This window comes from Pempheris klunzingeri, chromosome 9 (genome assembly GCF_042242105.1).
Source record: "Pempheris klunzingeri isolate RE-2024b chromosome 9, fPemKlu1.hap1, whole genome shotgun sequence".
Classification (NCBI taxonomy): domain Eukaryota; kingdom Metazoa; phylum Chordata; class Actinopteri; order Acropomatiformes; family Pempheridae; genus Pempheris; species Pempheris klunzingeri.
Genome location: NC_092020.1, coordinates 19,462,774 through 19,479,965, shown reverse-complemented (window position 1 = coordinate 19,479,965; position 17,192 = coordinate 19,462,774). Strand labels below are relative to the sequence as shown.

Sequence of the window (17,192 nt, the reverse complement as noted above, 5' to 3'; positions counted from 1 at the left end):
CTACAAGTCTCTGAAACTTCGAAGTAGCTCAAAAGTTCCAGTAGGTGCTTGTTTTGGTAGCCTTTTTTTTTTTTTTTTTACTGTGAAGGCTATAGCTGATAATTCACCTAGTTTTTATTCTCAATGAACCTTCCAGCGACCTCTCATGCCTTGTATAATGGCAAGAATTAGGCCGAAAAATATACTGTGCAAACAACTTTGTTTTTATACTGTAAAATGTATCGTTCGTTACCTATTTCTATAATATCAAATTAAACAAATTGAGGTATTCTTATAAAATGTATTTGTTAACGATGTGCAATAAATGAATATTGGCCAATACATTTCTTTTGGATTAAAATGTTACAAAAAATAGATTGCATGTAAGTATTGACCTCAATACTCCAGTATAGGTCAGTTCATGATGGAGAAATATACGTTTGTATGGAGATATAACATACACACATTCTATGTTTTTCATTCTTTGTGTCAGTAGAATATTGTTTACAGTCATAATAATAATTGTAAACAGTAACCTATATTTGAAAAACAAGGAGATGGATGATGCATGATTATATATTATATTGATACAGAGAGAAATGCAAATACAGCGCCACATTTAGCAAAATACAGTATATATTTAGATTTCTAATATATTACAACTTAAGTTTGAGCATTTAATAATGTATGTTAATAGGTGGAGTTCGTTATTGCTGTCAGTCATAATAATGATTGTAAACAGTATCCTATATTTGAAATATAGGGAGATGGGCGAGATTATATATCATATTGACACAGAGAGAAATGCAAATACAGTGCCAAAATACAGCATATATTTATATTTCTAATACATCTTATATATTATATTATATTTAAGCATGTAATAATGTGTGTTAATTCGTTAAGGGGTGCAGGTTGTCACTGCTGACTTTGCAATAACTGCTGATACATTAATAACTACATTTTCCACAGAAACAAGACTAGATCGTGAGAAGCCAACTCCCACCCAGTGTACTATTGTTATGTCTTCAACCTGAGAACAACATCTACTGCAGAGGGGGGGAGGGGGGGCGCCCTCAACAACGAACAATTTGCCGGCCACTTTTAAAAAGAAAACTCATCAGTGTCCTGAAAATAATTGGCTCTGGGACATTTTATCTCTTCTAACTCGTCAGAAAAATACAATTTGAATGACTTAAATCTCCCAGGCGCGCTGAAATGACGGTTATTGTGCTCCGTCACCCCCCTCCCGCTGCGGTTGACTGTGGTACGGTCCATAATGTGAAGCGGCACCGTCCCCCTCACGTCAGTTATCGGTAAGTCCGCGTCCGCTGCCGCTGAACCGACGGCGTCTGTCGGCTTCATAATCCGCCGTGTGAACTGGGATGCTGGGAGATCCATGAAGCCGTGGGCTCCTTGGCATGGTTCTCTCACCACCAGGAAATGTAGTAAATATCTCCTCTGTTTGTATTATTAGCAGTGAACACCCAGCAGTGTTGCCCGCATGAGAGAGAGGCTCCTCTGGTGAATTTTAGCCGTTTTTTTGAATTCTTTGACGGTTAAGAAGCAGCAGCAGCAACCGCCGCCGCCGCCGCCGCCGCAGGGAGCACAACTAACAAGTCGCGGCCGCTTGACAGGTGCCGTCGCCCGGCTCTGCGTGGAGAGATGCCGCCCGTCCAGAGAACGATGTCTGATCTTCGTACCCGGGCGGAGGGTATGTAAAGACAGTTTCACTTCGCTGTATGTGTCAGAGGAAATGTTTTGAAATAACGTCCACGGTTGTTTCTTTGTAACTGCAAGAAGGCCGGCCGGTAGGTGTCTGGAAGTACAGTAACTTGCTAGCTAAAGCTGTGATTAAGCAGGGTCAAGGAAAGAGTTTTCTAAAGGAGCCTCCAGAAAAATCACTCAATCTTAATGTAAATTGTTTTATTAAAAGTTAGTGAGAGAGAGCCTGCTGTCATCTCCATGCCAGCAGACAGAACACGGGAGTTCCTAGACAGTTGCTTTATGAGATGGGTGTCTGTGGTCTGCAGGAAGCTTCTTAAAGTGAAACAAGTGCAGGGTGCACCTTGCACAGCAAACCCAGCAGCCACCCACCCACACACCCACACTGGGACACCCCTGGTTGTTTTCCTGCCCACTGCAAAGGTACCATCCGCTCAAGAGAACAGGAGAAGTGACCAGGAGTATTGCAAGTGTGGTGCTTGTAGCCGCAAATCTTACAGCGCAGTAACAAGTGTCCAGCAAATGCCATCTCTAGCAGCGTGGGTCCAATAATACAGCCATTGTGTTTCGGCTGGGACCCCTCACTCCTTCACTGCACCAGTAACTTTCCACTGCACCTCAGTTGTGTTTGCCAGGGACAGAGGATGCAGTTACATACACATTACTTTGCATTGATTTGCATGCTCATGAGGGTATCTGTTTAGTTTAGGGCTTCGAAGACTAAGCTTTGGTTGATAAGGTTTGTTTCTTTATCCAAACGAGCACCTATGGCTGGAAACATACAGACTTTTTACAGGCTGCAGATGCACAAACCTACACGGTTTCTTTATGAAGTCTTTAAATTCCTCCCATCACTTATTTGTGACTGACCCTGACCTCTGACCTCTCTGGACTGGGACTGCAGGTATCTGCAGGGATCAATAACACACTGTGTAATTTATGGTTCACACTACAATTTGATTGCATTTGATCAGGCTCAACATTTCAACCTGAGTTATTGCTGTTGAGTATATTTCTTCGGCAGCTAAATCAAGCTGCCTGTCCTCATGAAGTGAATTAGATTGATTTAATTTGTATTTTTAATACTTCTAGATACGTTGTTCTATAACTCAAAATGTAAGGAATAAGGGAACATTAACATGCATACCCAATATCTGTTTCTCATTAAGGCTATCAATAAAATGGCTACCTTAATGCATAGTGTGCCATCTGATTCATCTCCTTTTAATGCAGTAACTTCACTACATGAGGCAGTTTAATTGTTATGTATTTGTTCATACAGGAAGTCTTCCTGAACTGGGTCCTTCATCCAAGTAGACAGGATTGTGGGAAATGCATTTTTAAAGATACATGTGACTCAGTTTAAAAATTCAGTATTTTTGAACATGAAGGGCTGTCAACCCATGATACTTTCAACTTCTGATGCACAACATATAGGTCAGCTTATATAATGCACCAGTGGATCATTTAATAACAAACACATGAATCTCAATGGATAAAGTAAATAACTGGGTTTGTGTGCATCACTACAAATGATGGGTTGATTGAAGGTAGTTTTTTAGTTTTTATACTTTTAGTTTTTAAAAAACACTTGGTGTAACTTGAGTCAGCATTTTACAGAAAAGCTCTAAGAGATTTACCTTTTTAAAGAAAAAGATGTTTAGTCAGATGCAGCCTTAATAGTTAAGCACCACATATGGAAAGTAGACACGTCAAGATTTTGCAGCAGAATTAGTTATATTGGCTGAAATTACCATTAGTGCATATTAGACTTCTGAAGGTTTGAATGTTGTAGCATCTCTACAATCCAGACATTGATCTGCTCCATAGACAATCAATAGGAATCTGCTTTCATAGAGTAAGAAAATGTTTGTAACTCATAAATGAATTTATATTCCCAATTTAAACCAAAAAATGTGCTGACATTATGAGTAGTGGTCGTCTATCCACATTCCTAACAGGTGGCCTTCATGTCACTGCTTGTTTTTCTTCCAGTAATTTGAAGTACAGCAGTGCATTTTATATGGCTGAACAAGTTACGTGGTGCTAAGATTGTCTTCCTGATTTATGGTAGTTGGACATACAGTTATCAATAATATTTCAATAATATTTCAATAATGATAATCTGCTGAGAATGTGAAAAAGAAAAATGGACAACCAAGATTCTGTGGTTTATCCCAAACTTCACTGATAAAGATAGATGAAAGAATCCTAGTAAAACATATTTCTGTACCGTTTAATTGAACTTAACCCTAGAAATTCATTCATTTTCTTTTACAAGAATGGTGTGAGTAGGGTGTATCTCACCCCATTTCATAACACCAACATCTTGTTGTGAGTGGTTGTGTTTGCTGATAGTTTTGTAACTTAGTTTTAAAATGCCACATAAAAACTGGCAATTATGAAGTGATTTGTCATTTTGTGCACCACAACAGAAATTCCACTGAAGGCCCCATACATCCTAAATAATTAAATACTAATATAGATTCCATAGAAAAGTGTTGACCAGTGCGGCTGCTGCAGTCACAAGAGCGAACACATGAATTATGCAGCAGCTATTGCTGTCACCCCACATCCCCCAACCCCCAACTACCACACACTACCTTTTTAGGTTACAAAGAGCAACGATTTTGCCGTTTTTCGCTTGGCTCCATAGCACTAAGCGTTCACTATTGCTGCTGTGCGTCAGTGAAAACACTTTAATGCTTTTTTTTTTCTTCTTTGCAAGCATCCCTCTGAATGTCTGATGCGATCACCTCCTGCACCGTGCCAGGTTGATGACCTGTGCTGCTGCTCCAACATCAAACACTATTTTGCCTACTTTTTCTTTTGGGTGCTTTTCTGAGAGCCGAAGCACACTCCCCACCCTTCAGTTTTAGTTTTTAATCACCACAGTGCATCAGGCAGGCTTCCATCTAGAAAGGGCAGCCCTCTGCCAGGCTTACCACCTAATCCATCAGTGGCCTGTCCGTCAGCTCTCCATGCTGCACACTCCCCAGTCTTGCCCACCACGTGCCGCTCCACTCCTTGTCACTCTTCTCCACTGAGCTGTGGAAACATCCGACATCACTGCCAGCCTGCGCCTGCATTTGTTGCCAAAATAACCTTATCTAGGACACTTGGGGTACAGGTGACGTCAGTAGCTGTCAGCATGTTTAATGTGTGATCCTGCGATGACAGACAGGCACCTTCAGACTTTGAACTCTCCAATACCAATTTTCCACAATAGACTAGATTTTGCTTAATGCCTGCTTCCACTGTCTAGATGGGGAAGCTGATCCACAGAGTCCACGTAAGTTAAAGCTAGATGGATGGTAAGAAACGTCCTGCTTGCCATCTTAGCTTGCATGCTTATCTGCACACAGGCCAAATCCCCTCTCACAATTGACACTATAGGTGGAGATAGGCAGGTAAGCCTGTCCTGTGAGGATGAATCTATAAAAGACCAAATGCTTGTCTTTTCGTGTCAGCTGATTCACGTGATAGAGGGTGCTTTCCAGCATCTGATTGCCCTCATACTAGTTTTGAAAGACACAGATTAGTCTGCTTCTTCTTTAAGCATTATATCTCTACCTTTCTGTCATTCTCAAGATTTTTTTTTCATGTGTCAGTGAAGCAGGATGTTCCCTGGTAGCATTTCAATAACACCAGCTAAGCCTCAGACTGTCTGAATAGTGGTAACAGCATGGGGAGGGAGACTGGAGGGGGATAGACTGCTCCCTTCTGAAGGGATCGAGAGCTGCCCATGTGCCTGGCGGATCACTGGCTGATAATAATGTGGCACAAAAGCCCAACACGCCACTAAATCCCCTGTCTGGGGCCGCTTGTGTGTCATATCAAGTCCCCTCGGGCCTCTCCACTCTGTCTATGTGCCGACATGGGACATCTCCTCTCCTCTATCTCCCACTTAATGTGCTGCCTCCATCAGTAACCTACAGCCAGTTTAATATGTGTTTTTTCAGATACTCAATTTCCCTCACCTCAATAATTCTCCTCTTGCTGCAAAGCGCAGTGGATGTGGCAGGTCATTGTGAGGAGGTGGAGATGTGAAAATGCTCATGTGTGTGTGTGTCCATACAGACACGGATGCAGAGACACTGAACCTATTTCAATGTTTGCTCATGCATGGTGCTGTATTGACCTGGAAAGGGAGACCCATGAGCTGATTAGTGAGAACTTTGCAGACACTTGCAGTCGAGAGGATTGCCCGTAGACAAAACATTGCATTGTCCTATTTATTTTCCTCAACTCACAGAATAACCGTGGGTGCCATGGCGGTTAAGGTTCTGACCATAAATATAACGCCCCTGGTTAGTGTCTGGCTGGAGACCTTTGTTGCACGCCATTCCCCATCTCTTCAATCCTCATTTCATTCCTCTGCTTGTCATCATTCCAATAAAGTGCCACAAAGTAAGAATGGTAATTGTTTAGTGTATAAAATGTGAAAAAGTAGCAAAACATATGTATTGCATGTCTGACGTTACATCTGAAACCCACAGTTGGCATCTTTAGACGTCTCTTAAGATCCTCAATTTACAGTAATCTTCATAAACAGGAACCGCAGAATATTTGCCTTTTTTACTCGATTAAACAGCTCTGAAACTAAGTGATTATCAAAATTCATCATATTTTTAATTCAATCATAATTTTCTGTTGGTCAACTAATCAATTAATCTTTATATTGTTTATGCTCTTACAGAATCTTATCCTGTACTTGTGGACATGGATGTATTGTCTACCTAGTTAGTACATAGAGCCCTAACAATCTAATCCAGTGACATTCTCTCCTCTTAAAAACAGTATTTATTTGTATAATATTATAACCGTTATTCAACAAGAAAAGTTAAATATGCGCAAAAAATTAGATATGAGTATCTGTATCGCTGCTTCTACAAACAGAAAAAAAAAACAATAACCATATTGCCATAACCAAAATCTGAACCATCTAGTTGCATTTTACAGTACTGATGTCTTTCTTTCAGGTCCTTTATATTAATATCTTTGTTATTTTAAAGTAAAATGTTTTAAGATTTTGAAAAGAATCTTGAGACTAATTGTGCCGCCTTAAACTCAAATGTTGTAATGTCTTAATGTCCAAAATGGTTCAAGAGACCTTGAACTATCCTTTTCCTGGAATTGATTAGATCTTCCGATGTGAGGGCCAGCTGGTGATCCTCAGTACTGTTGCTCAGATCAAACCTTATTTACGGGGCACTGAAAAGCTGCGTTGCAAATATTCGCTCGCAGGGAGATAAATCTTCCATACTCAGCCTAGCCATCAGCTACAGTAACTCAGTTCTTACCTCCTGTTCCCAAATGTCAAATAATTCACGAAGGCAGCTTTAGACACTGAAAAAGAAACCCTAAACTGTATCTGCAATCATCATTTTTTTTTTCATGCTGGTAAGCAGAAGTCTTGGCCTGGCTGTGTTTGTCTATGGGATGCACACACACGCATAAACGGCAGGAAAATGCAGCGAGCCTGCACGTGCCGGGAGACCGTCAATGTGATCGGGTCACAGCAGGATGACAAGGTCAGATGGAGAGGTGTCGGCAGGCACTCCACAGGGAAGCAACACCATCAATGGCTAGGAAGATGAAACTCTTGCTGACCTTGACCCTCAAGAACTCAGGCATTTTATGACCCCGTTAACGTCTCAACTGCATGTCCAATTAGGCCCCAGTGCTGCTCCCACAGTTCTTCTTAGGGCTGCCCTCAACCAAAGATTTCCAAGTTGTCGTTAGTTGAAGCCATTAGTCAACCAGTTGTTGCACGTTTTATGATATTGATTTGATTATTTAAATATATATTTCTTGGCAGCTTCAGAAAATGGTTTTAGTTCCGGTGCTGAGAAAGACAAGTACTAACAGTGTGCTACGTTACAGAGAAATACAGAACTGTAACCTTTAGAATATGGATTTTATGAGCGCACACGCCAAGTGAGCCACCTGTTAATGAAAACCAGCAAGGTGGAAGATTTTGTTAAATTAGCCTAATAGCACATATTTATCTAGGCTGTCTAACATTTCATTGGCCATATAAGTGGCCTAACTTTAGGTCACTTACATGTTTCAAATGAGAATATGATCTAATGATAAGTCATGTTTTAGGTCAACAAATGATAGACCAATGTTTGCCTGCAAAGTTTGCATATCAAATTCTTTGGGTTGGGCTTCAACCTCTTGACGTGATTCCACACTGTAGATTTTATGCCCGACATATAACTATTTGTAAACACTTATCTAATAATCACATGCAATAGTCTAACTTTGACATGGCACACCTCCCAAATAGAGCTTGGGTTTTTTTTTTTTTCTGCGACCAAAAGACCAATGAAAGCTTAGTTGATTTCATGCTCTTCTCATTGACTAACGTTTGATCGACTTTTAGGAGGCAGCTCTACTTCTTCTGAAGACACATTAACTTCTGACTTCCACATTTCACAACAGCATTAACTGTTTTACAATGTGTTTACAGTACACTCCTATTGAGGATACTATCCTTAGCAAATACTTTAGTGACCTGAGAGCTTTCATGAAAGCCTGTGGTCCTGCTACAAAAGCAGTAGTGTAATTGATCCCACTATTAATAGCAGCCTAAATACATTTATGCTGTTGAATACTGAGGACTGAATCAATAATAGCAAAGGATGGCAGCCATATTATTATTTGCTTTAAAGAGCTAAAAGGGTGTATGCGTCTGTTGTGCACATGTGTTACTTACTCTGTTGTTCTGGACGATGGAGGTGCCAGGTTTGCCTGTTTAGATAACACATTGCTAACATGTCGCATCAGGTCAATGAGCATCACTGAAACATTGGGATGGATTAATTGTCATTGCTCTGCCATTTGGATATTACAGCTATTTTTAGAGAAGATATGACAGAAATTAGTTAGGTTGTTCCCATTTCAGATTTGAGTCCAGAACTCTAATATTGATTATTTATCTTTATTCGTAAGAATCTCAAGTTTTTCTGTATTTTTAGATTTTCCTACCAAGTACAACTGCACATTTCACACTCATGCAAATATACGCCTATATGAAAATGAGTAAAGCTGATTGAATTTAGACATGTTTGACAGTAGAATAGATTTGTTGCAGAAAGGCTTGGGCAGAATTTGGTCCGCCCCTATTCATTCAACTGAACCACCCCTGTACTTGACGTATGTTCATGCTTAGGCAACTAAAGCTTCTCGTTTAAGGCTAGATAGCCACCATCATTCACAAAATCAGTGTTGACTGATCTCCAGAGTTAAGTTGAATACTTATTTTGCACATCCCTCCCCTCGATCTTCACACCCTCACTTTTCCCTTGATAAGAATGTCACCTGATTTTCAGCTCTGACAGTAGTGAACATAAACACGTGTCACTAAAAGCAGTCTGAATAAATAGTTGATTATGTAATTAATTTTCAGGAGAGCCTTGTTAAACCTGCCAGACAAGAGACAACACCCTATTTGTCAGAACCAATCCATCCAACACAGATAAACTAACATGTTACTGTACGTAGCATTGTGGCCAATTGTCCTTGGAGTTGAAGAATTAATGGGAAGCTGTGCAGCATGAAGCAGCTGCTAAAATATTGATTTCCACAATGCGTAGTAATCCTCTAAATATAATTAAAATAGCTTAGAGTGATTACATTACAAAAGATAGTCTAAAACCCAGAGCTATTCAATTTACAGTCATATAAAACAAAGAAAAGGAAAAATCCACGTTTGAGGGGTTTAAAATGGCAAATATTTGGCGTGTTTAGTCATGCTGACTGCATGACTCTATGGATGACAATGTTGCTTTGTCAGTTGGTTGGTCTGTCCAGCACTCTCGTTCAGACTGAAATATCTCAGTAACCATTAGTTTGACTGCCATAAGATTTTGTGCAGAGCGCCATTGGTGCTCAAAGGATCGATCCCTCTGACACTGGTGACACTGGGACTCAACTAGTCCCGCAGAGCAGATTGACATTTTTGGCTTTTAGTGAAATATCACAACAAATCTTTGGCGGGTTGCTATTAAATTTGGTAAAGGAATTCATGTTTGCCCTCTTGATGATTTCTAATAACACTGGTAATCCTTCAACTTTTCATTTACCCCCGTTTAGTGCCATCATCAAGTTAGCATTTCACATTGCCTAGTACTTCAGTTTAGCTCAAGTACAAACCTCACAGAGCTGCTAGTATGGCTGCAGACTGTTTGTCTTTTCGTTTGATGATTAACATAAATGATTAATTGATTAACACATTTGTTGATAATTATTTTCTGTCAGCTGACATTTGTTATGCTCTTGTTTCCCCAACAGCTGTAGAGTAATCTTATGCCAAAAAAAGTCAAAAAGTTGTAGACGCCTTGTGTTTTATTACAAAAAAAACCAAACAGTATAACCTGGTTTATTATTTTATACATGTGGTTTTGATGAAGACAGGTAGTAGTGTGAGGTCAGGCACAATGTTAACCCAGCACTTTGACCTTGTGACTGTTACTCACGTGATCTGTTTCCTGTTTCCTCTGAATAGCACACCATATGCCCTTCCCTTTTACCATTCATAAAGTCACGCACAGTGGAAAGGTTTCTCTCCCCGCATACCCTTGCTAAGCTAAGTTAGGCCAGACCTGTGATGTCACAGCAAGCCCCAGCTGCCCATGTTGTCCCTGGACAGTCCGTCCCACTGTGGGCTGCCTGAGCCTATGAGAAGCCAGACGGAGACGAACGCGGAGGGGGATTAATTCTGCAGCTGCCCTGTGTTGTTGTGAATGCTGGTTACAGCATTGTGATCTGATAAGCGACTTATAGATGTTACTGTTGCTTAGATTGAGGCAACATCTATATTCTCTTCCAGCCCACCCCATCTAATTCACAAATGGTTGCAGGTAGGGGGGCTCTCATCTCTGGGATTTTGATTCCTATGAATAGACCATGGCTGTTCGGTCTACTGAAATATTTATCTGGCATAAATGAAACATGTACAGATCTTTCTTTGGTGGCGATGGACAGATATAAATGGCACATTAGACTCAGTGGGTTGTGAGATTCAGAAAGGTTAAGGGGAACAATGTGCAGACTGCAACTCTATATTATGCCTCACCCTGCTGTCTTACTTCTTTTTAGGTATTTGGTGTGTGGTGGTCTTTGTGTGTTAAACATTTCCACAGGAACCAAGTCATTTGTCATTCTGCTTTTTTTTTATTTTTGCAAAGTATTTGATGCAGTTTTTCTCCACCGCTGACTGTGGTTTGGCTGCCATTCATTTGTTCGTGTTAGATCAATGTTGGTAGCCCCAAGCTGCCTGCCCCCACCCACCTTGGTATTATTGAGTGAATAGTGTGGGAGCCCAGTTGTAGCAAGGTCATGTGCCTCCTCATCTACACTTTATTGACCAGCCTACAACTCTCTCAGGCTCATTAGAGCTTCTTCTCAGCAGTTAAATTGGACTCTGTCTAGACCTGCTTCTGGAAGAATAAAGGATTTTCTTATATTTTAGTCATGAAGCCAACTGAATCATCATTGTGTAATCGTAGACATAGTAGGTGCTGACCAAAGTAATTTGTAAAATGCAGCCAGCATGTGACAGTATATCTTTCATGATTTGTTTGTTCGAGGTTGTTAGTGTAGCTCTGTCTAATTCTTGAAAATGCCTACTAAAGTTATAGAGTCTAAGCATTGAAATTAATGCATGAAATTAAACTATGAGCCTACTTATCTTTAGTGGGTCAAATACAGAAGAATCTAAATCACAACAATTACAATTTACAACTATTACACAAATGGTTCTAACAGAGGTAAACAGCCACAATAAGACACAGCCGCCAGGTAATATACTTGAGTATTACGCCATTATTGTTCCTGTCACTGCTGCCATTAGAGATATTGAATCTGTCGACAGTCATGACAGCAATCATCTTCCTCCGCCACCACTTTCTGCTGAGACCTGAGACATTACCATCCAGGGTATCATAAATCTGCAGAGGATGGTTTTGTCTCTTTGCTTATGAACAATATATCACAGAGTATTGAGGGACTGGCTTCAAATTCTGAAGTAATTGTAATTTCTGTCAAATTCAGGTGTGTTACATTTGAAAGTTTGAATTTTTGTGTTTAAGTTGAACTATATTGCAACTATAATTTGTATGTGTAACCATACAAAAATTAGAAAAAGTGTTCTAACTCGGTCGACATAAGTATCTTTAAAAATCTCTCAGGTGCCCGAGTGTCTCTGTGACCCACAATACTCCGTGAGGGATAAAAAGGCAGACTGGGGAAGACCGGCATGCCTTGGCCAATGCCAAGCCATGCTGGGCCCAGTTTTTTCCCACTGGGCACCCTCTCCAAAATACGTGCCCCCTTGTGACTATTGTTCCACCCGTCTGTCTGTTGGCTGACACAAGCAATAATCCTGACATCTGGCCTGCATCCAAACTCATTACGACACTCGATGGCATTGATCCTTCCTCTAGAGGCTTCCCCTCCAGAGCCTTGTGCTCCTGCTCTCTACTCCCACTGAGCTTTATTTGGCTCCTTGCTACTCCTTTCTCTCTTCTTTTTCCATGCCTCCTACATTGTTTTCGTACAGCCAGCTAGTATGGGTAATATGGTGGCTCCATTAATAGATGAAAGGTGTTGTTATGAAGCCTAATATAACACAGATTAAGACTTATGTTCACAGTGACTATCCGCCCAGTTTCCCATTCTTACTGTCTTTATTGATGTCAGGGTAGTTGAGCCGTGACACGCCTGCAGTTAATGAAATTAGTGCTGAGAAAATGCACAGTGTCCACCAGGGAATATCAAGAGCAGTTCCCACTGAGACATCTGTGGTAGTGGCTGACTACATAATCCACACAGTGTGTTTAGAAACTAAGGATATGAGTGGGATAAGGGGGGGCAGCAGATCCCATTAATTCTTACAGAAGGGAAGCTGGTGAAAGGCTATTTTGATGGAGCCTCCTCCACCTCTCACCCCCAGACTCCTGGACTGTAGCGCTGGCCTGTCAGGGGTAGCCTTGCATGCTACTTTTACATTTGCTGAAGGCCACAGTTATAGTTAGGGTGCACATGAATGTCACACTGGTTTCCATTGTTAACTTTGGTCCGTCAAGTGTAACAGCTCTGCAGTTTAACATCAAACTGTGCTGATATGAGTTACTGTAAAACAATAGAGGTCTTCTTTTATTCATCCTATTCAAATGAAATTGTGAGTATGATCGTCCAGAGTACTTGACCAGTGTTTCTCTGGCGACTCCTCGAGCCCAGCTGACTGTGTGGCTCTACCTCTACTTTTGCTCCTCTGATCCAATTAAAGCGTTCAACACGTAGCCTTTAATTGGATCAGGTGTGTGAGAATAGTAACTGTAGCAAAAACCTGGAGATAAGGTAGTTAGGTGTTGAGATAAGGTGTTGAAAATCTGAAAAGCACAGAGCTTAACCAACTCCGCTACTAAATTGCTGCAGTTGCACAGCAATACACAATCAGACTAAAAACTAAAGAGACAACATTGGTATATATATAGTATATAATGCAACAGCTTGTTGAAGGTCCAGGCCTAAAACATGCACATTAACCATAAAACTTCGTGGCTTATAGAGCAGAAACTTTGCGTTTTTATTTTCATGTGGTCAGTTGCAATGATTAGTTAATTAATTAGTCAACTATTAAGTTAACTGTCAACTATTTTTTTTTGTTTCATCTGTTAATCGTTTTGAGTGATCTTTAAGAAATTATGTCCAAATTCTCTGATTTCATCTTCTCAAATGTTAATATTTTCCGGTTTCTTCACTCATCTATGACAGCAAACTGAATATTCTTGGGTTTTGGACAAAACAAGCCATTTGAGGACATTACTTAGGGCCTCGTCAAACAGCATTTTCTAACATTGTATGAACTAATAAGTTAATCAAGAAAATGATTTACAAATTAATCGATTATGTGGAAAGAAGTTTACGCTTGCTTGAGTTGAAACATGTCAACACACAGCCTCCGCCCGATCCACCACTCATTGTCTGGTGTTTCTGTGATTTACTGGGAAACCAAAATAGTTTGAACAGGGGATGATATTGGTGGCTCTTCAACCTCTGGCTTCTCGTTAGTGTTTGCCATCCATACCACTGATGCAAATTTATGAGTATATAGAGTTTAGACACTTGGCTAAATACAATGCTCTGGCACAGCCTAGCTGAAAGTCACACATTAATGCTGCATTTTAAAGTTAATGGTTAGTATGTGCCAATATATAGTCTTTAACTAGACTGTGTTAGACCAATCAGACTGTCAATATGTGGTTTATAGGGCACATTCATCAGAAACAACAGCCAAAAACAGCCTATAAAATGTAGAAAAGCTGAAGACTAAACTATTGATGGCAATGTTATGGTTTTAACATGCTTATTTGGAACCATATCACCATACTATATGTTTAAGTACATGTATAAGTACAATATTTGCATGTTCTAAATAATCCTAGATAATCCTCTCTGTTGTCAGCAGCTTTTGCTTCACCTGTGTGTACAACCCCTTGCGTCAAAGCTGCTAAAAGCAGAGAGCAGAAGGAAGTTTGGCAGTAGCAGTACCAGCTGCAACTGGTGCATTGCAGCACCTGGCCTACCCCAGCACGCAGGCTCCTGCTGCGAGGGCTCATTCAGAACACAGAGACACAACATCAATCACAGCTGCTCAGCCAGCTCCTCTGGCCTGCTATTTCACACTGGCCTTATGCTGCACCCCCTGTTTTCATTTGTCATTGTAGACACTAATTCCTTCATCACCCAAGCTTCTTAAAGATCTAGTTTTTTGACTTACTTTGTTGCTGGCTCTGTTCACTGGTATGCAGTCTTTCCTTGGCGTTTAACCGATAGTTATTGACATGTAACTGAATGGGCAGGAGGCTGGAGTATCACTAAAGGTAGATTAGACTAAGACTATGACTAGATTAATCAATCAGTTGAATGACAAAAAACTAGTCGGCAACTAGTTTGATAACTGACAGATCGACAGATCAGCCATTTTTCAAGCATGATAACAATTTGATTGTTCCAGATTCTCAATTTATGTTTCTTCATCCAGTCCAGAGCCAGTGAGGCAGCATGCCTTTGTGTCAATGTCCTTTCCCTCACCTTTACACAGTGCTGTTACTCATTCCCAACCACCTGTCCTCCCAGTGTTACCAGGTCAGCTCTTGGCTGCAAATTCTGTTTAATTTTGGATGGAAGAGGCAAGTCCTACTGACATGTCTCTCCTTTAGTGGAGCAAACATCCCTCCGACCACAAAGGTGATGTAAGATCAGTGGATCAACTCTTCAGGAGCATTAAGTAACGCTGTGGTGATGCTTTCAGTTACAGTGCTTTCAATGATTTTCCTCCTCGTAATGATTTAGTCATGTTTCTGTAAATCCTCACCTGGCCTTGAAAGTAGCTTTTATACTTCTTTCAGGGCCGAATTTAGACCCCATTAAGATACCACTATTGAAAAAAAATTCAATTCCACTCTGTGTCCTATTATGTGTGGAAGATTAAAGACCTGTTGAAAAGGGTTTGCACTGGTCTGAAAAGGTTTTTTTTGAATCGATTGTAGTGAATTCTGGGCAAATAATTGTTTTTCTTACGTCTCACTTATTATATCTTACATACACTTCAAATTCTCAACTCTTCGCTTGCTTTCCAGACGACCCTATTTTCCCACTGCACAAAAAATATACCTGACTTTTCTTGCTAGGAATCTTTAGTCACTACATCGTATTGTGGACACCATGCATCTAACCTACAGTGGTCCTTTAACAGTACACGTGACAATCGCAGGCATCATGGTAGGATGTTTCCCTACTTAAACAGTAGGCACCACTCTTTAATCTCCTGTTGCTCCCTGGATCCACACACCCTTTTGCCACCACGCTAATCCAATAAACCACCTAATGCTGATCTGACGTCTTGCATAACAGAGCTGGGATAGCCAACCCATGTTTCCCCCCGCTGACCAAATGACTACAGGAGGCCAGTTATTTTTAGCCCTAGAGCACATGCTAGGGAGAGAAACTATCAAGAGATGATGGTTGGAAGAAGGAAGTTTTGGCAGCCACTCCTCTGTAATCCCCTACACAAGCCAAGCGGTTCATTAAAATGACAAGAGCTGCAATTTTAGGTTCAGGGTTTGTGTAACATGGGTGAGAAAGTGCTAAGAGTAAGGTGAGAATAAGAGAGGGAAAAAAAGTGCAGAGAAAGTTACAAGTGTGACTTTGACGACTGTGTCAGCCTTCTTCTTTGTTTCCTCTTGACTTGACATGACACGAAAGAAATACTGTAGGCAGACAGGGAGCGGGGGCAGGTTGCAACTGGGGCATATCCGGTAAGGGCTCTGATTACAGTACCTCATGACACTGCGTTTTGTTGTTGTTGATGTTTCAAGCAGCCAGCTTCCCTCACTTGTGTCCCCCTCCCTCCGTGCCTCAGAACGGCCCTTCTTTCCATTTTTAAACTTTATCTGTCGTTGTGGAAGCTATTCTACGCCACTACTACTGCATGCTAGGGAAGACTGTCCAGCACCCACTGGATCACATGCATGCAACTTGAGAGTCAGGGAATACTCTTGACTTAAGAGTTTTACTGTAGTGCTCTCCTGGCAGTGCTGAGGACACTAATCTAGACATATCAATTAAAACTCCAGGGCAGGGAAATGTGACCCTCTGGATCTTTTATCATTTCTCATCTTACAAACAAAATAATCCTTGCTTCTGTGGTGTGCCAGATATATCAGCTTCAAATGGTACTTCAGTTTGGTAGAACATTTGTTTTCCAGGCTGTCCATCTCCCAAAAACCCAAATGTATTCAGTTTACTATTACATATGAGAGAGAGAAGGAGCTAATCCTCTCATTTGAGAAGCTGGAAGCTAAAAATGTGAAGTATTTTCTCACTGTTTTTGCTTGAAAAATGACAGAAATGATAAATCAAAGTAGTTGATAGTAATTTTTTTATTCTGTTGATTAATGAATCAATTAATTCACTCATCGACTCAGCTATAGTTCCAGTATCGGTTGTACCAAACTGCCAAAATTACTTCCTGAACAACTAGACCAAACATATTACCTGAAAATACTACCAGGGCCTTATTTTCTATGTTTAACACATGATGTTTGCCAAATGAGAAATTTCTACTATGCTATCTATTGGTTTATGAGTAGCTGAAATATTTTTTTTGTTCTTAGTTAACAGGTATCCACCACTTCTGTCAAGGTAGATTGCGCCATGTATGTGTTCAGATTTTTTAGGGCTCATCAAAAGAGGACAGCCTTAACAAGACATAAAGAAGGAAATCATGATTTTGTGTAAATCTGTAGAGTTGAACTTACATCCTCTACATCTACTCCAGTCTTTCTACATCTTTGCGAGTCACTCTCTGTTTACCAGAGAGATTCTTTGGTGTGTCTCGTATTTGCCATCCACAGCGCACTGCGGCGTCTGCAGCTTCGAGTTAGAGGCTTGAGATGCTTCCGCAACATCCC

General features: G+C 40.6%; 1 protein-coding gene across 7 annotated transcripts in view; it reads left to right on the top strand.

Moving 5' to 3' along the window:
- Positions 1-1,309: 1,309 nt before the first annotated feature.
- Positions 1,310-17,192, top strand: part of atp8a1 (ATPase phospholipid transporting 8A1) — a 101,341-nt gene continuing 85,458 nt past the window's right edge. For all 7 annotated transcript variants that reach the window (XM_070836274.1, XM_070836270.1, XM_070836272.1 and 4 more), the window contains exon 1: positions 1,310-1,693. In XM_070836274.1, the coding sequence (XP_070692375.1) occupies positions 1,645-1,693 (49 nt within the window). In that variant the 5' untranslated portion in view covers positions 1,310-1,644. The remainder of the gene's footprint in view (positions 1,694-17,192) is intronic.